The sequence below is a fragment of the Balaenoptera ricei genome, chromosome 6 (genome assembly GCF_028023285.1).
Source record: "Balaenoptera ricei isolate mBalRic1 chromosome 6, mBalRic1.hap2, whole genome shotgun sequence".
Taxonomy (NCBI): Eukaryota; Metazoa; Chordata; class Mammalia; order Artiodactyla; family Balaenopteridae; genus Balaenoptera; species Balaenoptera ricei.
The window spans coordinates 71,974,583-71,992,513 of record NC_082644.1 but is presented as its reverse complement, the minus strand read 5'-3'; the positions used below and the strand labels follow the sequence as shown (position 1 = coordinate 71,992,513).

The window sequence follows — 17,931 nt, the reverse complement described above, 5'->3', positions numbered from 1 at the left end:
TGAATGAAACACATACATACTCTGGGCCTCTTCCTTTTGTGCTAGAGACTGGAGAGATACAAAAATAGCCAATGTCAAGAGCACCAGACTGTACTCCAGAGTTCACAGTGAAAAAAGTTGGTGTGACAATGAGGGACAAGCCATGCTGGTGCCAGGAGACCTGGATTCAATTCCAAATTTCCAGAAAGAGATGGATGTATACAAAAGGCTTAGCAATGCCCCCAGCACATATTAAGTGCTCATTTAAAAAACATAATTGTTATTATTGTGAAGAACTCAACAGAGAGCACTTTCTTGGAAAGAGTAAACGTTGTATTGCCTGATTTTACTTGGCAAATTTGTATGGCTATTGACATTAACTTTTTAAAAATACATAACAAAAGTAATAGTAATACTCAAGATGGTGGTCAGCTTGGAGGTCTTCCAGGCATTCACAAACAGAGCAATTCTTTATGTTACCTGTAAAGGGACAAGCTTTGGCGTGATAATTCATACACTCCCCAGATGGTATGACTTCTTACAAAACTGATGACAACGATGGCAACCAATAGAGCATCATCAACAAATTGCCCCCAAACCTCAAAGTTTTTGGTTTTTTAGGTCTTAGTTTTAGTATTTTAGTACATTCCCTTTTGTGTATGGGAACAAGTCCAGATTCCTTCCAATTTGGAACTTGAGAAAATTAGCCAGAATGCCATTTAGATGAACAGTTTTCTTCTGTTTAAATCTAAGGATTTGTAAAATGTTCTCCTTTCTCTCGGAAAAGAGTTTTCCAAAGCCCTTCCCAGGAAGTGGATGAATATCTGGTTCTAGCACAAAAGATGATTTGGCTTCTGAAATGACCTTGGTTCTTTGACAGAGCAATAAACATAGGCTTCCTATTGTCCAGGACCTGCACCTTTCCACAGGAGAGAAGCCTGAACTCTGATCCTATCACCAGCTTGTTACCTTGGAAAGTTCTGGGAGCTCAAGATGCTTGCAAGAGAAATTTCCACTCAGGGTATATCCTTCTTCTCTTGGGTAAAAAGCCTGGCATTCCTGAGCCTGAGGCAGATCCATATTTTCAAGGTTTCTTGGCACTAAACTATGCTTTCCTAGTTGGTACACAGCTCCATGCCCCAGGGGCACTGAAAAAGGCCTCCACTAGAGAAAGCTTTGATAAGTTTTAGAAGTGTCTCCCTAGTCTCAGGTCTAAAATCTTTCCATCTCTCTGCTTTCTCCTTCCTTAATTAGCTCATCTGATTTTGAGGACTATATCCCAAGGTAGATGGGGAGCTCCTGTGATCAGCTGACTTTTACAGGCTGGAATTATAAGGGGTCAGAGAGACCATGTGGCTTGTCTGTAGGTGGCAGGTGAGGGTCTTGAACGTAACCATCAACCTCACATTCCAGGCCTCTAGACTTCCTGAACCAAACTTGGTGTGGCATCTCAGACACACTCTTTCTACCACTCCTGATGAAAAACAAATACTGGTTTTCACTAGAGCAATGTTTCCTACTCCTGACTGCACATCAGGATTACATGAGGATACTTATTTAAAATGCAGACTCTCAGGCTCCACCTTGCCAGGGATTCCAAGCAAGGGTAGGATAGAAAAATCTATATTTTTAGCAAGCTTCCCAGGTGATTCTTACACATTCAGCTCAGTGCCTCTCCAAGAATCGGCATTAATAAGGAACAGCATGAATCCACTTTTTCCTTCCAAGACTGAGTGGTCCAGTTCCCCAGGCCTTCTAACAGTCATTTACTGTCAGGTGCTGGAGAGATGGAATTAGCCATTGCTTTCATTGGAAAGACTGATCAGCACAGTGGAAAGCAGCATACACCGTAGGGGAGGAGACCTGTCTTTTAGTTCAACTGTAATTTAATTCAAGTGGAGGCCTTTTCCAGGCTCTGGGGCCCTGGGTGAGTCACTTAACTACTTCTTGGGTTCAGGAGCTTCATCTGGCAAATCAGGCCAATGTCACCAGAACTTGAAGAATGGCGGGGGTGGGCAATACCTTTAGAGATCCACACATTGAAAAATCTCTTGTGCTTCTTGAAAGGAAAATGGCAAGCAAATATAACAGTGAGAGGCTTTTAAAAGTTCCTTCTAGTCCAGCCTACATGTTGCAATCAGCATAACAGTCTGAAAGCAAAGCTTGCTGGAAAGTGGTTGCAAGCAGACCTCCCCCCTGTGAAGACCATGGTTTCCTATTTCCAGTTGAGTCAAGTCTCAATGTCTAAGCTAGGCAGGCAAAGGGCTTCAGAAATGAGCCCCTCCCCACTGGTATTTCCAAGACTGTTTCTTGATACTCCCTTCTCCACCCTACGCTATGCGTCAGAGGTTAGTGAACTACAGCCCATGGCCAAATTTGGACTTAGGCCTATTTTTGTAAGTAAACTTTTATTGGCACACAGCCATACTCATTTATGTATTGTCTATGGCTGCTTTTGTGTTACAGTTACTGAGTTGAGTAATTGTGGAAGAGACCGTACATAGCCTCTCAGTTCACAAAGCCTAAAATATTTACTATCTGGCCCGTTACAGAAAAAGTTTGCCAACCCCTGATATACACCAGTCTTTTTCAGTCTTTTGGCCATGACCCACAATTAGTACATTTTACTGTGAGATCTAGCAAATACGTAGGTACCTGTGCACATATTTATATATAAATATTTCTCAAAATAACATTTACCTTTCCTAAATACAATGCATTCTGATAGTTTCTAGTCTATTATATTTTCTTAAAAAGCTGTTCACGACTATACCAACCTCATGACCCCAAATTAGTCTTGATTCATATTTGGAAAATACTTCTCTAGACAAACTGAACAGCTGGCTGCTTACGACACATGGCCCCTACTCTCCCACTTCTATTCCTTTCTTGACATTGCTGTCCCCATCTGGCAAGACTCTGTCCTTTCATCTTTATGTGTGCAAATCCTTCCCATTCTTGAAGAACTACCCAAATTCCATCTCTTCCAGGAAGTCTGCTTTGAGCCTCCAGTTCCAAACCACTTTCTCCTTTTCTCATCTCCCACAGCACTTTTTCTGTTCCTCTATTGTGGAACTTTAAAGTTTCTGCTTTGTAGAAAACTCACCTGTGCATCTTTCTAACTATGTACCCTAAAGATCTTGAATTTCTTAAGGGTATGGTCTTTTTTGTATTCTACATACCATCCAATACAGTGCCTTGTACTCTGTAAGTACTGAATAAATGTTTATTAAATTGAAGTCAGCAAACATTTGTTATTAATGGTATAATATGGTTTATACATATAATATTTTATCCTTTAATTTTAAAGACTATAAATTTATGGTCTATTGTAAGCACTCAACAAATGTTTATAAAGACAGAGAGAGAGAGAGAGAGAGAGATAACCTGGACTTATCAGTTTCCATTCCAGTTGCTAGATTTGTGTTATTTTAATAACCAGCAGGCAGAATTATTATATACAATATACAATCCCTGATTTTTTGAGTCACAGTCACTGGTTTAGACACACAGAACACCAAAAAGGATACACAGAACACCTATTTTTAGGGCCTCAGCAGAGAAAAGGTATAACAGTTTCAACTATCCCAAGCAGACCTGCCATCCATAAGTTCTGAGATCAAGCAGTAGTAATTGAGAGAGCTTGATATGATCTCTCTTTTTCCAAGGAGAAGAAGGTGCCTGCCAACCCTTCTGTACCATCAATGCTATTAGAGTCTAGCTGATTTTGGTAAAAGGAGAAAATTTCCCAGGAGAAAATTCCTTCAGGAACCCTGACATAGCCTGAAATGCTGTCATTATCACTAGTTAGAGTGGTTTTACTGCAATCTGTTTAAGCATGACCAAATAAGACTTAGTCTTAGGAATTCAAGGATGGTTTGGTATCAGCAAATCAATCATATTTCATTACATTAACATAATAAAGGAGAAAAAACATTAATATATCACTTGATTCTGAAAGGGCACCTTCCATCAGCCATTTATAATATGATTCTAAGAAATATTAGAATAGGAAAAAAAACTACATAAGCATGATAGGAATTTTACCAATATTAAAAAGCAATCATCAAAATAGGTGGTAAAATACTGAATTGATTTTCATTAAAATCATGAACTATCACAACTGTTATTTAATATTATTTTGAAGATTGCAGCTAGTGCCATAAGAATATGAAATAAAAGATCTAAATATTAGAAAACACAAAAAATCTTTAGTCATAAATTATATGACTGTATACCTAAAAATGTAGACTTTTTAGAAAAGAAAATGTCATAATTAATGATAGAATCTGTTAAGGTGGTTGTGAACCAGAGAAAAGGCATATTAATCAATAGCTTTTCTTTATCTGTTATATGTTTATACGTTATGTAAACAAATTAGAAAGGAAAATGAAGATATTAACATTAAAATCAAAGCTGTTAAAAGCTCTATAGGACATATGACCCAGTTTCTTCAATGAATAAATTAGAAAGAGAAAATGTAGAGGAGAGAAATGCAGATTAAAAGAGACTTAAGAGATATCAACAAGTTATGATATCAGATCTTTTGGATCCTAATTGTAAAAATTTATCAAGGAGGGGAATGTTGAGAATAGGAGAAATTATTAAGAAATTACTTTTGGAGTTCCACTTCTGCACTTCTGTTTAGGATGTGGAAATCTATAAGAGAATGTCACTCCCATCCCAGTAATAAGAAAAGGCCAGGAAACTACAAAACAACTTAACAAAAAAAAAAATCTGAGGTCACAGGAAATAAAGTGAATTCCAAAGAGTCTCAAGGCAAGACAGGACACAAACCACCTCACCTTTAGCAGAGCACAGGAGAAAGAGGATGCTTCCATACAAGTGAATAATAAGAAGTCACATAAGAGTTTTAAACATTCTTAAAGGCCAAGTATAGCCTATTATGATAGTTTTAAATTGCCTGGAGTCCCAGATATGAAGGGCACATTCCAAGTTATTTCCCATAGGCTCCACTGGGCACTCACAAGAAAGACTGGAAAAAGAGAGAGAGAGACTTGGTGGTGCTGACATGCAGGAAATGATCAACTCCTGCCAAGGGATAAGCCTGAAACCCTTCTAGTTCCCCAAACATTTCTTTCATAGGAAACAAAAGCCTTAAGCTCCTGGATGAATGAGCTGCAAACCTTCTCATCCCTAGGATCCAGGCAGAGGTCCACTGCTTCTGAAATAGGGGTTGAAGTAAAAACTCTCTGTTCCTGGACAAAGAGTAGGAAACCTTGGGCCCAGAATCCTACATAATACTAAATACTAAACAGACACCTGCTGCCACTAGAAAAGGGTCAAGTACCTAATAATAGAGGTCTATTTTGTCTCACAGACATGCAGTAACTGCTGAAACCTGTGAATGCAACAGAAACACTGAAAAATCTCCTCCATCTCCCCATCCTCACTTTCAGTACATAGTAAAAATATCCCACTACTGGAAGAATTTGAAGCCTGTGATACATTGATATACTAAAGATTATAACAGAAACAATAAAATCCAAACCCAGCTCAACTCCTGACTATATTTAATGTAACCTTGCACACTAATGCCCTGAGAGAAGAAGAGGTATGCCCATTTCTGTGTATAAATATTATTTACCTGAGTCTCTACTGTTCTCATATACATACAGTCCACCATTCAATGAAAAATTATGACATGCAAAAATCAAGAAAGAGTAAACCATTGCTTTATCAAGAGACAAAGCGATCAACAGAACTAGAGTTAGAAAATAACCAGTTATTGGAACTATCAGACAGAAAGTTTACAATAACTATGTTTAATATGTTAAATGATCTAATGGAAAAGATAAACAACAGACATAAACAGATCAGGAATTTCATCAAAGAGATGAAAATTATTTTAAAAGAGTCAAAGAAAAATACTAGAAATAAAAACTACAATATCAGAGATGAAGAAATCCTTCATTGTGCTCAGCAAAAGACTGGACACAGCTCAGGAAAGAACTCATGATATGCCAATAGAGATTATCTTGACTGAAACACAAAAAGAATAAAGAGTAAACAAAACCAAATAGTGCATGTAAGAGCTCTAAGACAACACATGGTCACAAATTATCTAACATTATGTAATTAGAGTCTCAGAGGAGAGGAGAGAATAGGGAAAGAGAGATATTCAAAAAGATAATGGCAGAGAATTTTCTAAAATTAATAAAAAACAACAAACAACAGATCCAAGAATCCCAAAAAACCCTAAGCAGGGTTAAAAAAAAAAAAAATACATGTACCTATACATATTATAATTAAACTGTTAAAAACAAAAGATAAAAAGAAAATGTTGAAGCCAGCCAGAGGTGGGAAGTAGGCGAAATTTAAATACAGAGCAATGGTGGTAAGAATTAGAGCTGACTTCTTGGAAACTATGCAAGCCAGAAGACAATGGTGTGACATCTTTAAAATAGTGAAAGAAGAAATTATTTTTTAACATTTTAGGTGTGATAATGGTACTATGGTTATATATATATTATATATATATATTATATATATAATATATATGTATATATTTTTTTCCCTCAGTACCCCTTATACTTAAAGATTCACACTAAGGATTGCTTCACAATAATCAGAGGGGAGGGCTCCTCTTGTGGATGAGGGTAGAGATAAAGTAAGATTGACCAGGAGTTGATGATGGTTGAAATTACGTGATGAACACATGGGAATTTGATATATTTCCTCTCTCTCTCTCTAAAAAGAAGAAGAAATGGGCAGAAGACGTGAAGGTGTCATAGCACATATCCCACTAGGTTTCTCTGATTTTTTTTTTTTTTGCCTCTAACTCTTTTGCCAGCCTTTGATTCACAGTGGACTCACAGGTCCCCAAACTGGGGTCACAGAGTTCTGCAGCTACCCTCTCCAGTAACACCAACCCAAAAAAGCTTACCAGTGCCAAAGCTCTCTTCTCCACACAGAGAGCACCGGCCTGAGTCCATCAAATTTGAGAAGAATCTCCATCCAGCTGGGGTCTCATACACAGGGACCTTCATTGATTTGGCCACTCTGAAAAATGAAATTCGAGGCAACAGTTAATTCATATTTCTCCTTTCCTTTTTCTTTTTTTCTCAGAACATAAGGAAGTCTTTAAGATCTGTTAATGCCATAACTAGATTTTAGAACATCCTGAACAACGTGGACAGTTTTCAAGATGTCAAGCCATAAGGTAGAGGATGATAAATAGCTTATTCCAATGGTACTCAGTTTTGCTTTCCCCATAATATAGAAGATGTTCAGTTAATGTATAGCATATTCTCACATTTATGTTTCACTTCTATATATATTCCTTTATCTTGGCGGTAAGATCCCAGTTGGGGAATCTTGGAATCTAAATTAACATGGTATTTGGGTGCAAACACTTTGGAATATTGTTTGACAGTATCTACTAAAGATGAATATACACATATCCTATGAACCAGCAATTCAACTCCTAGAAATTAATACTAACGATGTAGTAGACACTGTGGTGCACTGCTCAGCTTCACCCCCAACACGCAAACACACACACACACACACACACACACACAACACACACACACACATTTTAGGACTTTTAGGACTGGAACACTCACTCTACCACCTTCTAGGAATGTTTATGGCTTCTAGGAATGGTGACAGCTCACAGATGTGGCCCCCACTCTCTGCTAAAGAGAGATGTCTCACTCAAAATCATGCTCTCTTCCTTGGGTCAATCCACATCCAATGCCTGGCAAATGAGAGATGTATAAAGGTCTAGGCTTCTTGCCCCTATTTGGCACAACTCTGTAGGGCCATTTCAGCTCCAACTTCTCTGTCTGATCCTCCTTCCTCACTCCCCCATAGGTATTGCTCTTGAAGGAAACTTTGATCTTGATGGCAGAAAGGAATAAAGTTCCTGCAAGCGAATCTCTCTCAGAGCTGCTTCCTGGGGAACACAGCATGTGACATTACTCAACAGAGTATGTACACAAGATTTTTTTTAAAATGATCATAGAATCACAATTGGTAATAACTGAAACAAAAGTCCATCAAAGTAGAAGGGACAAATGATTTGCAATATATAATGCAATAACATAAATTTCATTGAACAAACTAGTGCTACATGCAACAACTTGAATGAATCTCACAAACATAATATCACGTGAAAGAAACCAGTATCAAAGGAATATACACTATACAGTTCCATTTAGATAAAATTAAAAAACAGCTAAAACTAAGCTCTACTGTCAAAATTCAGGCTCAGAGGACCCAGAAGTTCAAGTATTTTGTTCAAGATCTCACAGAGATAAGAGGCAAAGCTAGATTCTGGACCCAAGTCTGCTTAATTTCTGTCCATGTTCCATTCCACTACACCATGCTGTCTCCCCAAATGTTTTAGTGCTTCAAGACATATACAAACCTCAAAGTTGGCTGGGGAATGAGCTGCTGCCACAGACACTGGCCTGAAGAGTTTCATCGGCCCCACATGGAAGCAACCCAAAGAGAAAAACACCAAATGCCTGCCACCAGCAAGGTTTAGTCCTTTGATGACTGTACCATGCAGAAGGTGACCATGGAGAGGAACCAGTGAGGGTATCTTGGTGAAGAAGAGGAAGAAAAATACACATAGGACAAAGGACACGACATAATAGTGATTTCTTTAGGTTTGTTTTGTGGCCACCTAGAGGAAAAAGTATCTAGAACTCTTGCCAGAGGAACAAAACGCTTCTCTTTCCATCGAACCCAAATGTAATTAATGTGCTCACAATCTTGAAAAAACTGTGTGCCAAGTCTCTTTCAAGTTTGCTTAGAGGGACTTCCCTGGTGGTGCAGTGGTTAAGAATCCACCTGCCAATGCAGGGGACACGGGTTCCATCCCTGGTCCGGGAAGATCCCACATGCCGTGGAGCAACTAAGCCCATATGCCACAACTACTGAGCCTGCGCTCTAGAGCCCGCGAGCCACAACTACTGAGCCCACGTGCTGCAGCTACTGAAGCCTGCACGCCTAGAGCCCACAGAGCCCACAACAAGAGAAGCCACTGCAATGAGAAGCCCGTGCACCGCAACAAAGAGTAGCCCCTGCTCGCCGCAACTAGAGAAAGCCCACGCGCAGCAATGAAGACCCAACGCAGCCAATAAATAAATAAATAAATAAAGGTTCAACTTAAAAAAAAAAATAAGTCTTAAAAAAAAAAAGTTTGCTTTGAAAACAAGCACCTTTTGGATGCTTGGGTGTTAACGTCAAAGGTTCTCTTTTCCTCAGTAGTCTAAGAAAGATATACAATCATGTTTACATCCTGGTAGGAATAATGAAACAAATCCTCTCCAAACTGGAGAGCAAAGGTAAGCTTTCACAGCCATTAATTTATGGTCAGAAGCTCAAGGAAGGAGAAATCATTCACATAGAAGCTTTCTAGGGCAGCGCATAATAAAGCCTGGGTCAAAATTAATTTAGCTAAAATGAATGCATAAGATTACGAAATAGAATATGCAACATGGGGCAGAGGTGAGGGTAAGAGAGAGGCTAGAGGGTGTGGGGATATATATTCTCTGGCCAAAACATTCTTGTTGGTTCAAAGCCAAGTTGGCAGAACTGAAAGGAGTGGAGAGGATTTCCCCAGCTCCACCCTTCTCAGCTGATCACTGTCAGGAGGTCATCGGGCTGAAGGCTGAGGCTGGATTTTAAAGGACCGGATACTTCTATAACTATGAGCCACATTTGCAGCTGTACAAGCTAAGATTACAATATGGGTAATTAAATTCCAGGATCCTGAACATGAGTTGATGTGTCCTAGAGTCAGAAAGGAATGCCCCTCCCTTCTCCTTCTACTGAACTTGGGATCCATCCCAACCATAGCATTCAGCAGATACCAGGCTCTAGACTGGTTTTTGGCAGGAGGTCCCAGTGGAGTCTCTGGTACAAAAGCTAAAAATGAAGCTGCTCATGCTGAGGGTCTGCTCCCCTCTCCCTGACTACCACCACCATGTGTCAGAGACAAACAAAACTCACTTTCTAGGGAAGACCAGCATATGAAGGAAAAGAAAGAAAATGAATCTGGGCCACAATTTTCCTGCAAATGGGAGTGAGCCTTGGTAGCCAAAACAAAACAAAACAAAAAAAAACCATGGTGGATATAAGCTTCTTAGTGTGGATTTTAAAACCTCTAAAAATGTGGCTTCAGGTTGGAAATAGCCTCAACCTATTTTGCCAATACTTTCTCCCATGATACTCCCCATATGCGCCTAAAAACTGAACCATCTCTTATTTTCTAAATATGCTCTTGCATTTTTGTTGTTGTTTTTTTGAGTCCTTCTTTATGCTTTTCATATTACCTGGATTAATCCTCCTTTCCAATCTCTCTCAAAATACTTCACTTTGCTTCAAAACCTCTCTTAAATGCCCTGCCATCATGAATCCTGTGGCAAAGGCTGCTAGTGGTCAACAAAAGTATCTTTTCCTGGACACACAGCTGGACTACACTTCCCAACCTCCCACGAGGTTCACTGTGGCCACATGCTGAGTTCTAGCCAACGGAACTCCAGTGGAGACAATGCACACTCTTTTCAAATCTGGTTATTAAAATTTCCCATCCTCCATGTTCTTTCTCCTTCTGCCAGTCTAATGTGGACAAGCCCAGCAATCCTAGAAACCACATGTTGACGATGGTGGACCTACAAGTTGGGAGGACCTGGATCTCTGAATCACCATTTGGAGCAGAATTAGTCACCAATCAGGAACACTTGTTTTTAACTTCTAATGACTGAGAAATAACCCCTTGCCATGTTTGAGCCATTGTACACTTTGGGATTAGTTCTGTAGCACCAGCTCCATTATCGTAACAAATACAATTCTTTTTTCATTGCCGTTATCAATCCAAAGTAACTCTTCCTGTCCTAGGCTTCCTCTCTTGATAGGGGGTTTTTATGTGCACATTGTCATTGTACATGTTGTTACTTTCTTAACACTCTCCCTCCACACACAGATACTACCACTACAACCACCAGTGTGTTAGTTCTTTGAGGGCAGGGGCTGCATCTTATATACCTTTATAGTTCTTCAATGTCTAGGATAACATAAAACCTTGTCAGACTTGCCCTCAATAAATTCTGTATGATTTCAGTTGATTGATATCTATTATTTAAGGAATATTGTTGAATAGCAAGGGGAAAAGTATCTCTATTTTATGGTCTTTTCTCATTGTAGGTTCCTTATATTATATTAAGAAATAATTAAGTAATTTCTGCATGTTTTATTTAAATTAGTCATTTTGAGCAAAGAGAATTTCTCCAGGTATTAATTGGTGGGGCTATCAGGATAAGACAAAGGCATTTCTTGAAAATAAAGATTTTACAGAATTAAGGCAGGAATATATGAGAGTCAAAAGTCTGAGAAGCAGAAGGACACATTATTTCTATTTTACCAGTCTGGTGGTCGCCTTACCCTCATGTGCTCAAACAAGATAACAGATACAAAAGCATCCTGAAAGATCCCTAAAAGCTCACTACATGTAGAGGTGCTAGCACACCCACCTTTGCACCCCCCGCATCCAGCGCCGTGCATGCCCACAGTAGGTATTAAAATATCTATTAACTTAATTATACAGTACTACATCATTGTATGTGACAATATTCTACTGGAGTACCAACGGTTACTAATGACTCTCTTTTACCTTGCGAGAGAACAGCCAAATAAAAAATGACTAATTATATCAAGTACATGAGGCAGCATCAGCTACTCTTGGAATTCTACTTTAAGAAAGTTCCAATAGATTTTAAAAGGACAAGATCCAGGTCCCTCTTCCTTCAGTTTATCTTCAAACATCCACTTTCTTAAGAGCTGAGCACACTTCTTGGTTCTATTTTCTACACACTGAACTCTCAGTCCCTTTTTAAAAAGCCTCCATCTACATAGATTAGGAGATATCTGCATCACATATATCCAACAAAAGACTTATACGTAGTTTATATGTAAAAACTCCTACAAATCAACAAAAAAGGCAGATAACCTTTAAAACATGGGCAAAAATCTTGATTAGGCACTTTACGAAAGAGGATATTCACAACCCACAAAATGAAAAGACAACCTATGGAATGGGAAAAAATATTTGCAAACCCTATATCCAATAAGGGGTTAATATCCAAAATATATAAGGAATGTTTACAACTCAATAGCAAGAAAACAAACAATCTAATTTTTTTTTAAATGGGCAAAGGGTCTAAATAGGAAAATAAATTTTTCTGAAGAAGACACACAAATGACCAAGAGATACATGAAAAGATGCTCAACATCACCAATCATCAGAGAAGTGCAAATCAAAACCACAATGAGATATCACCTCACACCTATTATTGGGTTTTTAGCCAACCTGACAGAATGGCTATTATCCAAAAGATAAGAGATAAGAGAGCCAGTGTGGATGTGGAGAAAAGGGAACACTTGTGCACTGTTGGTGGGAATGTACACTGGTACAGTCACTATGGAAAATAACATGGAGGTCCTCTCCTCAAAAAATTAAAAAAGAACTATCATATGATCCAGTAATCACACTTCTAGATATTTATCCAAAGGAAATGAAAACAGGATCTCAAAAGGATATCTGTAGTCCTATGTTCATTGCATCATTATACACAATAGCCAAGATACAGAAACAACTTACGTGTCCAATGACAGATAAATGGATAAAGAAGATGTGGTATATAAATACAATGAATATTACTCAGCCATAAAAAAAGAAGGAAATTCTGCTATTTGCAACAACATGAATGAAACTGGAGGACATTCTGCTAAGTGAAATAAGCCAGACAGAGAAAACCAAATACTGTAAGGTATCACTTAAATGTGGAGTCTAAAAAAAAAATAAAGCTGAACTCATAGAAATGAAGAGTAGATTGGTGGTTGCCAGGGACTGGGGTGGGGAGGTGGAATGGGGAGATGGTGGTCAAAGGGTACAAATTTCCATTTATAAGAAAAACAAGTTCTAAAGATGTCTGTATGTGTATAACTGAGTCACTTTGCTGTACAGCAGAGATTGGCACAGCATTGTAAATCAACTATTCTTCAATAAAAAATTAAAAGATAAATAAGTTCTGAAGATCTAATGTACAGCACAGTGACTATAGTTATTAACATGTACTGTGTACTTGAAATTTGCTGAAAGCAGAATTCGCACTAAAAAAACTATGTGAGGTGATGAACAAGTTAATTAACTTGATTGTGATAATCATTTCACAATGTCTATCAGTATTAAATCATCACGTTGTATATTTTAAATATATTATAGTTTTATCTGTCAATTATATCTCAATAAAACTGGAAAAAAAATAACCAAAAAAGCTAGTCATTGGTGACAGACGTCAGGATAGAGGTTATCTCTGGGGAGGAGGGGGAGGTAGTGATTGGAATGGGAATCCAGGGAGCTTCAGGAATGCTGTTCTGTTTCTTTTTTTTTTTTTTTAACATCTTTATTGGAGTATAATTGCTTTACAATGGTGTGTTAGTTTCTGCTTTATAACAAAGTGAATCAGTTATACATATACATATGTTCCCATATCTCTTCCCTCTTGCATCTCCCTCCCGGGAGGGTGGGCTGTTCTGTTTCTTGATCTACAATGGTAGTTACATGGGTGTGTGCACTTTGTAAAAAGTCCTTGAGCTACGCATGAGATGTGCCTTGTTAAATATACATTATGCTTCATTTAACATTTATTTATTTTTAAATAGACCTTTATTGGAGTATAATTGCTTCACAATACTGTGTTAGTTTCTGTTGCACAACAAAGCGAATCAGCCACATGCATACACATGTCCACATATCTCCTCCCTCTTGAGCCTCCCTCCCATCCACCCTATCCCACCCCTCTAGGTCATTGCAAAGCCGATCTCCCTGTGCTATGCGGCTGCTTCCCACCAGCGATCTATTTTACATTCGGTAGAGTATATATGTCAATGTTACTACTGTCACTTCGCCCCAGCTTCGCCCTCCCACCCCATGTCCTCAAGTCCATTCTCTATATCTACCTCTTTATTCCTGTCCTGCAACTAGGTTCATCAGTACCATTTTTTTTTTTTTTTTTTTTTTAGATTCCATATATATTCATTAGCATACGGTATTTGTTTTTCTCTTTCTGACTTACTTCACTCTGTAGGACAGACTCTAGGTCCATCCACCTCACTACAAATAACTCAATTTTGTTTCTTTTTATGGCTGAATAATATTCCATTGTATATATGTGCCACATCTTCTTTATCCATTCATCTGTCAATGGACATTTAGGTTGGTTCTATGTCCTGGCTATTGTCAATAGTTCTGCAATGAACATTGTGGTACATGACTCCTTTTGAATTATGGTTTTCTAAGGGTATATGCCCAGTAGTGGGATTCCTGGGTTGTATGGTAGTTCTATTTTTAGTTTTTTAAGGAACCTCCATACTGTTTTCCATAGTGGTTGTATAAATTTACATTCCCACCAACAGTGCAGGAGGGTTCCCTTTTCACCACACCCTTTCCAGCATTTATTTTTTCTAGATTTTTTGATAATGGCCATTCTGACCAGCATGAGATGATACTTCATTGTAGTTTTGATTTGTATTTCTCTAATAATTAGAGGTGTTGAGCATCTTTTCATGTGCCTCTTGGCCATCTATGTCTTCCTTCGTGAAATGTCTATTTAGGTCTTCCGCCCATTTTTTAACTGGATTGTTTCTTTTTTTGATATCGAGCTCCATAAGCTGTTTTATTTAAAAGAAAAAGCCCCTGTAGTATTTATGACTGAGTACATGTTTAAATTAGCCTTATTTACATCATTCCAAGAAATAAACTACTGAAGATGGAGTTTAATAGCATTCTGGACATGCTGGTTACTGTCTGGTAGACATGGAACAAAACTGCCTGAAAGTTTGTCCCCTAGTATTTTCACATGGATGAGTTCACTCCCAGATCCCTTCTTTGATATCTGGCACTGCTGGCTGGAGCTGCTCTGAGGTAAAAGGCTTATGTGAGTTTGCACTTTAAAAGCATTTCTAAGGCAGCCTACTCAGCTCACCAATAAGAATTAAGCAGAGTTCAACTAGGCCTTGTTTTCTAATACCAATCTCAAAGTTCACTCTTTCCTCATCCTTTGAATGGAGCAACTCACACTTTCAGGTAAAATAAATATAAAACATGAGGCTGTCACAATAAGATGACCACAAAAGTTTTTCAACCATATATATAAATATTAATATATGTCAACTTTAGCAGCGAGCTGCTTGTTCCTGGGGCCTGTAGTATCTCAGCCTGGTCTAAACCTCAAAACTCACATACTAAATAACACCTCCCTTGCCTGTCTTATCAGGGAAGTCATAAGGATCAAATGAAATGGTATAGAAAGAAAAGAAAGTGCTCTAACAACTGTGAAATGTCCTACAGTATTACAACACTATTACTGTTCTGCGTATTGGAACTTTCACTTAATCCAAAGGGAAATGGACATATTTAAAGAATATTTATTTTAAAAAAAAAAAGCAAAATATAACTGTATGTTTCATGCTCCCTAAAAAATTCTAGATTTGGGGCAATGGTAAAACAAAGGTGGACCCCAAACCCAGGGGCTTTTGCTGCTTTATCTAAAAGCTTCTGTACTTTCATTTTAGGTAAGTGTTACAGAGGAAAATAGGATCCTTCCCAATTAGATTTTAAGTTTTGTTAGGAAACATAAGGCAGGCATATTTCTGAGGATGTTCACTTAAAAGAAAAAATTTGGCTTTGGACTTGGACCAAAGATCCAAGAGAAAAATACGTAAAATTGAAAGAATCACAGGTTCACTCTCTTAAGCTAGCAAATAATCGGGAACCCTATGTCTGGGAATCAACAAGTGTCTATGTTTACCATCTTGATGCTTGAGAACTTTGATGTAAATTGTTCCTGGTTCTAATTATTTTCAAAGAAGAAAAACTGTTGAGGGGCTAGGGCTGGCAAATATTAAGCCCTGAGTGTTCCAGTTAAGCTGAGAGATAAAGAGAAGACTGACTGTCAGCTGTCCTTCAGATTCCCGTGAGATTGCTCCCTGAAGAGCAAAAAGTGAAGCATCTTCTTGTCTTTTTGTTTTGCTTTGAATTTTAAAGTATGTTGACACCTTACTGAAGCTTTTTAAAAAGCCTATATAATACCCTTGGAAGATTTAGAATCAATTCCTTTACAACTATAGACAAAAAGTAGTAAATACTAACTGATGTGACAGCTCTAACCCAGGAGATAAAACATCTCACTAAACAAAGCTTCTCTTTCTTAAAACCTTCTGCGTTTCCTCTTCTGGATTCAATCAGCATCTTTTCCTGGATGGTATTAAAAAATCTTATTGCTCCTATGTCATAAAACAGGAGAAATGGGACATCTGGGCATGGAACATTAAATAAATATACAGCGGCTGTAAAATGATACTTGTTTTAAGGGAAAAACAAAACCCAGAGAAAAGAAGTATTTGTGTAATGCTGCATCACCATTCTATGGGTATACCATGAGCAGAGGTAAACATTAAAATATCATGTCATTATCAGTTTTCTCAGAGATCTGTGGCTTAATGTATGACCCAGTTCGCTGTTTCCTGAGATGTCAGGTCAAGTCATCAGGCAGCCATCCCTAAATGGGCTCTGAGAAAATGAGTATTTATCACGGGACACAGAAGCACCCACCCCAACTGAAAAGCATCACATATTCAAGGCCGCACTTACCCTTCCAGGATGTCCATCCTTACTCAGGATTGGGTTTAATTTTGCTGATAAGTATAAAGAAAGCTCATGTCACATTAATTTATCTTTTTAAAAAGTTTTGATTTAATAAGACATAGTTATGTGGAAAGAGAAGAACTTATTGGAGAAGTTGATGTCCTTTTGTGGGAAATGATGTTTACAGCACAAGGTAAAGTTGAGTGGACAGGAAAGGCAGGCAGATGTGCACTGCCGTGGAATCAAGTCCAAACACCTTTACGTGGACGAGAGGATGGACTCTGAATTCTGACTGCCTGAGTCCCCACCCAGCTCCACCCATTCTTGGCTGAGTTACCTTGGCCAAGTTACTTAAACTCAATAAGCCCAGCTCTTTCACCTGTGAAATGTAACAACAGTGAATCTCCTTATTCAGGGAGGACTAAATGGGGTGATCCTTGGGAAGCCCCAAACATTCAGAGAAGTGCACGGACAGCAGCAATAGCTGTTAGCATTGTTACCTCTCCAGCTGCTGCTTCCTGCATTTCCCTCTCTCCTCCTGCCAGAGCACACTGCTATTTTGGTAGAGCCTCCTTAAAGCACCATGCAGCTTCAGATCCTGGCACACATAGTTCACATAGATGGGGATACTCTTCATATCAGTTAGGGTCCCAACAGGAATAGATGACACACTCAAACTGAGTAATTTGAGGAGCGTTTAACACAGGTGCTGGGCTTTCCCAGTGACGCAGTGGTTAAGAGTCCACATGCCAATACAGGGGACACAGGTTCGATCCCTGGTTCAGGAAGATCCCACATGCCGCGGAGCCACTAAGCCCGTGCGCCACAACTACTGAGCCTGCGCTCTAGAGCCCGCGATCCACAACTACTGAAACCCATGCACCTAGAGCCCATGCTCCACAACAAGAGAAGCCACCTCAATTAGAAGCCCGCACACCGCAACCAAGAGTAGCCCCCGCTCGCCGCAACTAGAGAAAGCCCGCGCACAGCAACGAAGACCCAACTTAGCCAAAAATAAATAAATAAATAAAATTTAAAAACCAAAACAACAAAACACAGGTGCTATTTAGGCAGGTGTGGGCAGTGGAGAAGGGGAGCACAATGGACAGTACAGTACCCCAGGGCAAGTGACATCAGGGCGAGCATTACCCCACCCCCCCAGACTCATTCCTGGAACCAGAGACAGAGCTGGGTGGAGAGGGCTGCGACCTTCATAGGAGACATGTTGCCAGCCCACAGAAACCCATCAAGGAGAGAAACCAATTCCTGAC

At 38.9% G+C, this 17,931-nt stretch overlaps 1 protein-coding gene across 1 annotated transcript in view; it reads right to left on the bottom strand.

Moving 5' to 3' along the window:
- The window catches only part of PGM5 (phosphoglucomutase 5), a 188,229-nt gene that overhangs the window by 66,099 nt on the left and 104,199 nt on the right, over positions 1-17,931 (bottom strand). Inside the window, exon 7 of the mRNA XM_059924855.1 lies at positions 6,887-7,002. Coding sequence (XP_059780838.1) covers positions 6,887-7,002 — 116 coding nt within the window. The remainder of the gene's footprint in view (positions 1-6,886; positions 7,003-17,931) is intronic.